Raw genomic sequence first — 11,412 nt, 5'->3', positions numbered from 1 at the left:
TAAACTTGTCAGTAAACCCACAGTTATAGACTCCTTTATGCCAACACACTCAATAATTTTGATGATTTTTTCAGAAAACTAAAGAACTTAGTACCTTCCATTAATTTCAAAAGTGAATGGGAGAATAACAATTCACTTCCATTTCTAGATATTCTGGTTACTCGAGTTAATGATCTTCTTACACTTACTGTGTATCGAAAGCCTACCCATTGTGACATGTATATTCACTATTTCTCCTACCATAACGATGACATCAAATTATCTGTTATTTCTACCATGTTCCTTAGAGCGTTATGAATCTGTAGCCCCCAATACCTAGACAGTGAGAACTCAAATATTTGGTCAATCTTTCGAAAATTAAAGTATCCTGATTGGTTCATAAAGAAAGGTTATTTTAAGGCTAGAAAGACGTATTTTGCTCCTAGATCCCGCCCAGACCAGGGCCCATTGAATTATAGGGTCCCTCCACGCGCAGGACTGGGTAGCCGTGGGCGGGACCAAAGCTCTGTGACGTCACGGGGAGTTCTGCTGGGAGAGAGAGAGAGAGCGCGCACGCACCTCCCAGCAGAGCTCCCCGTGACGTCACAGAGCTTTGGTCCCGCCCACGGCTACCCAGTCCTGCGCGTGGAGGGACCCTATAATTCAATGGGCCCTGGCCCAGACAATACCAAACCGTATTTGTCTCCCGTATGTTAAAAGCCTCGAAAGTATTAAGTCAGTCAGCAGAGATCTTGATGTAAATATAGCTTTTAAGTACACATCCACCATCAAATCTATCCTTGTTCACAATAATTTGAGTGTTAAAGCTGAAGGAGGTGTATATAAAATTGCAAATATTGCAACTTAGTTTATATAGGAGAAACAGGCAGATCATTGGATGTGAGGTTAAAAAAACACAAGAGAAGTGTAAGGAATTGTCACACTAATAATGCCAATTCTATCCATGTTTTTGATAATGACCACTCAATTAATTGGGATTCTGGTCAAATGTTATTCAAATGTAACGATTTAAAAAAAAACGTAAGATTTTAAAATCAGTTTGTATACAGAACCATAAGAATTATAATCTAAATGAAGGCATGTTTAAGCTAGATCCATTAATGAGAGCACTGGTGACTAAATCCCTACCCGATTTAGGGATTAGTGGTAAAGACAAGTCAGGTCCTGATAGGGTTTGAGTAGGGTGGAGCTCACAGGTGTGGTTGGCCAATTACACTGTGCTACGTTACTTTCATCCTCTGTTCCTCCCCCTTCTCTTGGTTCAGTTCGCTTGTATTTTTAATTCTACTTTGTACTGCTGAAGATGAAGGCAGTGGCCTTCGAAACGTCCAGAATAAATACTTCAAGCCTATAACTGTGGGTTTACTGACAAGTCTTGATACCCCCTCTTGAAAGAAGACACGTCGTAGGAAGTCGGAAATACAGAAGCAGGGAGTTCTAGAGTTTACCAGTGAAAGGTATGAATGATTAAGAGTACTGGTTAAATCTTGCGTTATAGAGTTGAACAGAAAAGGGATGAGAAGAAGAAAAAAAGCCTTGTGCAGCGAGGCCGCAGGAGGAGGGGAGGCATGTAGTTAGCAAGATCAATAGAACAGTTATCATGAAAATAGCGATAAAAGATAGAAAGAGATGCAACATTTCGGCGGTGAGAAAGAGACTGAAGACATTTAGTCAGAGGAGGGTAGTTGAAGAGACAAAAAGTTTTTTTTATTCCACCCTATCTAATAAAACTGTGTGAGTGGAACCCTCCCCCCAAAAAAACATGCGAAGAGTACTCCATACAGGTCCGGATAAGGCCCTTGCACAGAGTTAGCAGTTGGAGGGGCGAGAAAAACTAGCAGAGACACCTCAGAACGTCTAACTTCACAGAAGCTATATTTTAGCAAGAGATGAGATGTGAAATTTTCAGTTAAGATTATGTGTAAAGGACAGACTGAGGATATTCAGTGTAGAAGAGGGGAACAGCTGAGTGTCATTGAAGAAGAGGGGATAGTTGTCTGGAAGGTTGTGTTGAGTTGATAGATGGAGGAATTGACTTTTTGAGGCATTGAACACAACAAAGTTTTCTCTGCCCCAATCAGAAATCTTAGAAAGATCAGAAGTCATGCGTTCTGTGACGTCACAGCGTGATCTGTTGACTTCCTGAAAGGACGTGGAAAGATGTAGGGAGTGGATAGGGCAAGAAGTTTGGTTAAGAAGGTCATTAATGAATAACAGAAATAGAGTGGGCGACAGGACAGTCTTAGCCTGAGGAACATCACTATTAATAGATTTAGGAGAATAGTGGCCGTCTACCACATCAGCAATAGAACGGTCGGAAAGGAAACTTGAGATAAAGTTGCAGAGAGAAGGGTAGAATCCGAAGGAGGGCAGTTTTGAAATCAAAGCTTTTTGCCAGACTCTACCAAAAACTTTTGATATGTCTAACGCGACAGCAAAAGTTTCACCGAAATCTTTAAAAGAGGATGACCAAGGCTCAGTAAGGAAAGCGACCTTGACGGAAGGCATACTGGCGATCAGATAGCAGACTGCAAAGTGACAGATGTTTACGAATCTTCCTATTCATGATAGATTAAAAGACTTTACACAAGCAAGAGATTAAAACTAGTTATAGGACTGTAGATTGAGGGATTAGAACGGTCACCCTTTTCAGGAACAGGCTGAATGTAGGCAAACTTCCAGCAAGAAGGAAAGGTAGAGGTCGATTTCCAAAGTTGAAAGAGTTTGGCCAGGCAAGGTGCAAGCACGGAAGCACAGTTTTTGAAGATAATAAGAGGGACCCCATCAGGTCCATAAGCCTTTCGAAGGTTTAGGCCAGTGAGGGCATGAAAAACATCATTACGAATAATTTTAATTGTAGACATAAAATAGTCATAGGGAAGAGAGGGAGGGACATGCCCAGAATCATCCAAGGTGGAGTTGTAAGCAAAGGTTTGAGAGAAGAGTTCAGCTTCAGAAACAGATGAGTTGGCAGTGGTGCCGTCAGGATGAAATAAAGGAGGGAAAGATAAAGAAGTGAAGTTATTAGAGACGTTTTTGGCCAGATGCCAAGTCACGAGGGGAGTTAGAGTTTGAAAGATTTTGACATTTTCTGTTTATGAAGGAGTGTTTGGCAAGCTGAAGAAGAGACTTGGCATGATTCCGGACAGAGATATAAAGTGCGTGAGATTCAGGAGATAGATGGAAGGCTCAAGTACCTTTTGTGGGCAACCTCTCTATCACGTACAGCACGAGAATAGGCTGTGTTAAACACAGGAAGGTTTAAGTTGATAAAAAGAATGAGGAATGTACGCCTCCATGCCAGACACTATCACCTCTGGTATGCGTTCAGCACAAAGAGATGAATCTCTGACACGGAAACAGTAATCATTCCAGGGAAAATCAGCATAATACCTCCTCAGGCAGAGGCAAAAGGCCAGAGGCACCTCCGCTTTGGGGGATCCTGAGGAGGGATTTGAGGAATAGGACAAGATACAGAAATGAGATTGTGATCGGAGGAGCCCAACGGAGAAGATAAGGTAACAGCATAAGCTGAAGAATTAGAGGTGAGGAAGAGATAAAAAAAAAATATATATATATATATATATATATATATATATATATATATATATATATATATATATATATATATATATATATATATATATATATATATATAAAGATAAATAGATATAGATAGATCGATGGATCGATAGATAGATAGATATGGATAGATAAATAAATAGATGGATAGATTGATAGATAGATAGATAACACTAAGACACGTTGGCCGATAAATGATGACATGGAACTCCAACCAGTAAATTGTATTGCTTTTTTTTTATCTTTATGTAGGAGAGAAGGCCAGCCAAGAGCAATACAATGTAAAAAAAAAAAAAAAAAAAAAAAGGCCCACTTGATGCTAGTTCTCTAAAAGATAAGAAGGGTTAGCCAAAATTAGGGAGCAAATGTCTTGACACCTCTCATAAAAGAAGTCAAGTCGTAGGAAGACAGAAATACAGAAACAGGCAGATAGTTTCAGAGTTTACCAGTGAAAGGTATGAATGATTGAGAGTACTGGTTAATTCTTGCGTTGATAGTCATAAAAAGGCTACGCTGTCATAGTTTTAATAAGAATATGCATAAGAACTGGTGTTTTCACAAGTATTGACATGTTTATCAGCTTATATGATCAGCATCCGCCGGTGGGGCAACCCAGAGATCTGCAACTGAAGTGGGAGGAGGAAGAGGAGAAGAGAGAGAGAGAGAGAGAGAGAGAGAGAGAGAGAGAGAGAGAGAGAGAGAGAGAGAGAGAGAGAGAGAGAGAGAGAGAGAGAGAGAGAGAGAGAGAGAGAGAGAGAGATGGCAGCAGTAAATGAGGAAGATAGATAGAATAAAGAAAAAAATATGCCAAGTTTATCATCACCGTCAATTGTTGCTTTACAATCTATACAATTAATACAGACACCAAACAATGGTGATTTAGTACTGCATAATTTCTTCGTGTTTTTATTTCTTATCTTCACTCGACGTCTCTCGTGGCGTTTCCTCTCGGTATGAAGGTGCTGTCACTGCACCTCACACACCAGTGCAAGTCAGTTTCTAAGAATGAACACACACGTACATGTACACATTTCGAATTCTTGGTGTCTTACTAGATGGTATAGTAAATAATACACACTCAAAGCGTGTCTAATTTTCCCAGGATGGTGGTCTTCTGATACTGACAATTAAGGCACTCCTAAGCGGGACGTGAACATGACTGACACAAAAACAAAGCCAAGTTAGTAAATTAAAATTATAGTACAAAAGTATTCAACAATATATACGCTGCAACATCACACACCGATAATTCAATGCCTTTCCACACGGTTGTCATCAAGCGTCACTCAACGGCTCTCCTCGTCTTGTACAGCTCTCACGGCTCTGTGTCCTCACTTCTCATGTTCATCATCACAGGCGCTCCAAGCCACAGATCCACATGCCTGTCTATTCCAAAGTCACAAGAATGAACTAGTGACCTTAGTCCATTCCTTCCTTGTCCTCCACTCCGCCCGCCGACAGGAATGTGTCCCACGCCGCTGGCAGAGTTCAGGGTCTCCCCATCAACCGTTCATCAGGCTTCGTGTTGGTCTGCTGCAACATCACTGCCTATGCCAGTCGGGTAAATTACCGTCGCGGCGGGGGACGGCGGGGAGGGTGGTAGGGGACCTGGCGTGAGTAGAAAACTCGTAGCGGTCATCTTCATTATTTCATGTTGAGGCCAGAAACTGTGCTTATCTTCCTGCTCCTATTGCCGTGCTTTTTCCTCCCTGACAACTCTTCCTCGATCTCCTCCAGCATCTTGCCCTTTGTCTCCGGCACCAGGAACACTGCGTAGAATGAACCCAAGACCATGATGCCCGAGAACATGAAGAATACGATGGAAGGCCCCAATTGCTGCACCATGCCTGGGAACGTCTTGGTGATGACAAAGGTACATGTCCAATTCAGCGCCGTGACCATGGAGGCAGCGGGGCCCCTGACCTTGGCCGGCAAGGCCTCTCCCATAAAGAGCCAGGGAATGGGTCCCCATCCCAGAGAGAAGGCGACCACGTAGATCATGAAGCTCACCAGCGGCAGCCACGAAATGCTTTCGATCGTCGCCGCCCACCACTCGGCGTCCACATGGTCAGCTGGGAGACTCTCAGCATTCTCCTGTATACAAAGGAAAAGTCAGTGTCTACGTCGCAGCCATCATTTTGTATAGTAAAATATTTTGTATAAGAAAATAAGAAAAACAGGAATTAAATGACAAGTGGATTAAAAAAAAATGTCCACGGATATGCGTAACTATAAGTTCATATTACTAGTTTTATATGGAAATTTCTATATATTCGAGATTAATTAAGATACAAATGCATGTGCTTTAGGGTAATAACACTACAGATACATTTTCGTATTAAAGAAACATATTTTCAGAGAAACGACTTTGGGCTGCAAGAAAAAATCTCTTGAGCAGCAAGCAGCGAACAGCAAGGGCTCACCCGCACATGGAAGAAGGAGCCAAGGGCCAGCAGGGAGACCACCATGAGGCCACTGGAGATATACACAAGCACCTTGCGGCCCACCTTGTCGATCACGGCGTTAGCCACGAAGGTGGCAAGCAGGTTGACGACGCCCACGATGATGGTAGACAGATGGCCACTGATGGCGGAGCCAGACATCTCGAAGATATCCACAGTATAAAAGATGACTGCGTTGATACCTGAAAGCTGCTGAATCAGCATGAGGCCCATGGACAGTAGGAATGGGCGAATGTGTCGTCGAGTGAACACATCCATCAAGGAAGAGCTCGTCTGGCTCGACATCTCATAGTTGATTTGGATTGCCTCCAATTCAAACTCCACATCATTGAAGGAACCTCGCAGCCACTGCAGGGCGCTGCGAGCGTCCTCCACGCGATCTGTTACACAAATCAGGATTTACTCTTCAGCGATCTTTACAACACACACACACACACACACACACACACACACACACACACACACCTAATCTTAAGGGAGCAATAGCCCTATGTAAGAAATATTCCCTTTCCTCGACCTCCGTCAACACCAGCAACATCGCAAGGACTTCAACTCTCAGGTCGGCTACCACATACACTCTCTTAGTCACAAAGCACACCACCGCCGGGACGCCTCCACTCACTGAGCCCTGACTCACCCTTGGAGATGTACCATCGCGGTGTTTCCGGCACGAAACACATCATGGTGGTGAAGACGAGCGGCACGATGGCGCCGACGTAGGCCAGCACCCACCAACTGACGTGTGACCCCACTAAGAAGCACACTAGGATGCCTGGCAGCGGCGAAGGATCAGGATTACGGAGACGTAGCGAGAGATGAGATGAAAGGAAAGATAAATTACATATTCACACTCTTTTACTGGAAGAAAACTGCAATTAACATATCCAAAACATATATTTCCAAAGAATCAGTTCCTAAATCACTTCATCCAATGTTGTTTATAAAAAAAATGCACACACACACACACACACACACACACACACACACACACACACACACACCATACCGGCATTCCCGAAGGTGGTCGGTAGAAGGCCCAGAATGCCACGAATCTCCGGCTGTACAGTCTCGCTGAGGTAGACAGGCAAGGTGAGGGTGAGCAGACCCACGCACAGGCCGCCCAACACGCGTCCCACGTAGATCATCATCACGTTGATGGAAGACCCGATCAAGATATACGCTGTGGGATCGTTACTATATCAGGAATAGGGGACGGAATACGAAGCACGTCCCCCTCATCTGATCCTCCTCCCCTAAACTAATTTTGAGTGACCGCTCATAATCTCTTATTCATCATGTTTTAATGAACTTGGCTTTTTAATGTGGTTTCACAATAGTGCTATAATTTGAGAAGAATTCAGTGTTATTAATGAAACACACACACACACACACACACACACACACACACACACACACACACACACACACACACACACACACACAAACACATTAAAGATCTTGGTCAGAGACCCAGACATTTCAAAGTCAGGCCCAGGGACATAAGTCTTCACTTACTCACACCAGTCTTGAATGCCCAGTAGTATAAGGAATGATCAGTACAATCTTGGTACTCACACAAGAACTGAGAGTAATGTCTAAATCACTACACAAGTTCACTAGTGAGTGAGTGCTCCATGCATTCCTATGTACTGTACAAAAACAGCCTCTACTTTGCATCAGATAACCACAAGACATCAAAGGATTGCTCACCTACAATGAAGGGAGGCCCACATAAAAGAATCACCATCTTCCTGCCGAGGGCGTCGACGAGGTAGCCGCCTAATATACTGCCGATCAGAGCGCTGAGCGGCATCAGGGAACCGATCCATGACTTCTGCTCCTCATTGACCGTCAGGGTGGAACTGAGCGCTTCAAGGGTGGCGTTGTCGGTGGCATTGGTACCGTCGAGAGTGATGTTGAGGGCATCCAATGTAGCGTTGGCGGCGGCGTCCAGGGAGGCGAGGGCCGGGGAGGTGTAGGCAGCCGTGAAGCCGACAGCCATTGACCCCATGGATACAGATAGCGCCGCTAGCACCTGAAGACGTTAGTTGGGCATTGAGTGGAATTAAATGGAAATGCGACGTGCAAGATGTACCGGTATAGTATATACGGGCTGCTACTGCTACTGTTCAATTGGGGGAGAAAATATTGAGAGGTATTGGAAAACAGTAAAAGGTATTAAATCAATTAATTGCAGAAATACGAGAATATCAATTAAACGAATACGTGTTTATTGGACCTCACGTGGCGCTTAATTGCCTTATGATCTCCTCTCTTCTTCCCACTTCACAGTCTACATTTGCTACCTGAATCTAGGATAGAAAGTATCAGGAAAAAAAGTAACAAGAAAAAATGTAACGGAAAGAAAGCAACAAGAAAAAACGCAACATGAAAGAAAGTAACACGGAAAAAAAGTATCAACGGGTTTTCACATCACGTTTGATAATAATTTGTGCATTACTTCGAAGCTTATTAATTTGCTGATTCGGAGTTTTGGTTAAGATTCATTTGCTCACGAAGTGCATTATTTATTTTTTTGCTGATTCGGGGTTTTTGCTCACTGTTTCAGAGTTTTGCAGAACTTAATGCGAGCCTACTTCACATGAGTAGTTGCTTACATAGCCAGTCGCAGCATGGAGGTCATAAAGAGCAATAAGGGTGGCACCAAGATTTGTTTTGAAGAATACATGTATACACGTTCGTGCACCCGAAAAGAAAAAAAAAAAGTGGAAATGTTCAGAGAAAGGAAGCAGAAATTGTAGAGGAAGTCTAAGCACTACACACAAGTTGGATAATCCACAGGCAGGGCTACATCACAACCACACTTCTGACCAAACTAGTGTGACCTATGCAATGTGTCGTAACATGAGCTGCGTTTTTTAATGCCCCTACGGCTAGACCTCGCCTTAAGGCAGGCTTAAGCAAAACCTGGGACAATGGAAAACGGGCCTGCTAGACCTTCGATCACGTGACCAGTCACCAGCTGACAGATGACAACAATAAAGATGGCAGACGAACAGGAAGTGCAAGATATGCTGCAGCTTTGTAACTTATCTTTCCTACATAACATAACATAACATAACATAAATAATAGGATAGCAAAGGGCCACCAGGGCCCATCTAGGTTATCCTGTATCAGTCGCACAGCGACCTCGTCATCAGTACTTAAAGTTACACTTACAAGTACACAATACATTATATACTAATTCTAAATATTTGGCCCATTAACAGGGTAAGTCCTGCAGCGAAATCCTCTACAATTTGTGGTCCCCATACATGGGGATCATGTCTTGTTTAACTATAGTAAATTTCTTATAAAAACTATCATGCAGCGCTATACATAATTATAAATCTAATAAATTTAAGTGCTTATCTAATCTGTTTTTAACATTGTCAAACTAGTGCTATTTACAACCGTCTCTGGCAATGCATTCCAGAAGTCTACCACCCTATGACTAAAGAAATATTTTCTTATATCTAACCTGCAGCCTTGCTTTCTAATCTTCCTGCCATGATTTGTAGTCCTACTTCCCTCCTCTAAGGTAAAGAAAGATCTCACATCTATGTAGTTTGTATCTGAGAACATTTTAAATATCCCCTCTTATACATCTCCTCTCAAATGAAAACATGTTTAATGCCTTTAATCTATCTCTATACTCCAGGCGCTTCAAAGCTGGTATCATCCTAGTTGCTATCTTTCCTCCCTGCATCAACAGTCCAGTCCATCATGTTCCCAGACTTGCCAGAGATACCAGAAGATACTGAAACAGCATTCAGTTTGGTGCAGAACTATCAACAGCAGCTAATGGAACATTCATTCGTCATGTCTTATTTGTTTATTTACATGTGACGTCACAACTGGCTAGCGGAAAGTCGAGCCTGCTCTGCAGCTGGCTTGAGTTTGGCCGGCCCTGCCTTAAGGCGGGCTACGCTCTGGCTCAAGTTTGGGGACATGAAAGTACACAAAATGACGTCAGCAATTCCTCCTTTATGACAACGGGCCAGAAGCAAAATCTCTTATCATTGCCTTTGCAACAGAAGAGGACCTAATTCGTCTAGCAGCTGCAGAGACCATCTACATGGATGGTAACTTCAAGATAGCACCACCACAGTTCACTCAGGTTTATGTGCTCAGAGTTTCATTCGATGATAGTTATGTTTCATATGTATATTCTTTGCTACAGAAGAAGTCAAGAGCAGTGTACTTGTTGTTTGATGCTATCGTCGACCGTAGCTCGGAGTTAGGATATAACCTTCAAGTGCAGACGGTTGTGAGCGACTTCGAAGATGCTGTTTTACGTGCAGTGAGTGCCAGCTTTGGTAGAGAAGTGGATAGCAAGGAATGTTTCTACCACCTTACGCAGAACACTTGGCGTAAAATTCAAGAGATTGGCCTTACACAACATTACCATTCAAACCAGGGGTTCCGGCTTTTCTGTGGTATGTTGGATGGACTTGCCTTCCTGCTCACTAATGAGGTACTGGGGGGTATGGCGTACCTAAAGACCATTAGTCCTCCAGAGGCAGAAGAGCTGGTAGACTATTTTAATGTAACTTACGTGTCTGGTGGCTACAGATCCCGACAGATCGAGGATTCACAGGGTGTTAGGCTGCGTCTTGTACCCCCAAAGTACCCCCATATGTTTGGAATGTCCATGAAGCTACATTACAAGGAAACTCTCGTGCCAACAATGTATGTGAAGGTTGGAATAACAAGTTCTCAAACTTGGTTAGACACCATCATCCGTCTATATTTAAATGCATAGAGTGGTTCCGGAAGGATCATGCCACTGTCGACACTTTGGTGCAATAAAATCTGATTGGCATTGCATCCAAAGAAAAGAAGAGTAGAAAGGCCATTCAAGCGCAGAAGCGACTACAACGTCTTTGCAATGACAGAGTGGAAGAAAGACCATTTCAAAATTTTTAGAAGGTATTAGACATAATATATGTATAACCCGAATTATTACTTAAAATAAATATATTCTCTTGATATAGGTCAAAAGTTCCAAACCTACATGTTTTTTAGCTTTTTTATGGCATGAGTATGTAAAGTTCCAAACTTACATGTTTTTTTTAGATTTTTTATGGCTTGATTATGTAAATGTGACAGAGGTTACTATTTTCCTAAATACAAGAAACACTGTTACTTTTTTTCTGTTGTGTTTTTTTCCTAACAAAAGTTGTTGCTTTTTTACCGTTACTTTTTTTTCCTGATACTTTCTTTCCGATTACCTTGCTACCTCTCTCCACCTCCACCTCCCTTCAAGCGTACTCAGAATGTTTCACCTCAAACCAAAAGTTCATAACACACATTCTCATTCACATTTACTTTCACAACTTATATTCATCCTGCCTTTCTTTACTC

General features: G+C 42.7%; 1 protein-coding gene across 1 annotated transcript in view; it reads right to left on the bottom strand.

Moving 5' to 3' along the window:
* Nucleotides 1-4,091: 4,091 nt before the first annotated feature.
* Nucleotides 4,092-11,412, bottom strand: part of LOC123508346 (facilitated trehalose transporter Tret1-like) — a 14,458-nt gene continuing 7,137 nt past the window's right edge. The window contains exons 2-6 of the mRNA XM_045261968.1: nucleotides 7,755-8,079; nucleotides 7,051-7,224; nucleotides 6,682-6,816; nucleotides 6,006-6,424; nucleotides 4,092-5,676 (exon numbers count right to left, since the gene is read on the bottom strand). Coding sequence (XP_045117903.1) covers nucleotides 5,227-5,676; nucleotides 6,006-6,424; nucleotides 6,682-6,816; nucleotides 7,051-7,224; nucleotides 7,755-8,079 — 1,503 coding nt within the window. The 3' untranslated portion in view covers nucleotides 4,092-5,226. The remainder of the gene's footprint in view (nucleotides 5,677-6,005; nucleotides 6,425-6,681; nucleotides 6,817-7,050; nucleotides 7,225-7,754; nucleotides 8,080-11,412) is intronic.

This window comes from Portunus trituberculatus, chromosome 24 (genome assembly GCF_017591435.1).
Source record: "Portunus trituberculatus isolate SZX2019 chromosome 24, ASM1759143v1, whole genome shotgun sequence".
Classification (NCBI taxonomy): domain Eukaryota; kingdom Metazoa; phylum Arthropoda; class Malacostraca; order Decapoda; family Portunidae; genus Portunus; species Portunus trituberculatus.
Note: the sequence above shows the minus strand (reverse complement) of the source record. Positions and strands in the feature narration are given on the sequence as shown.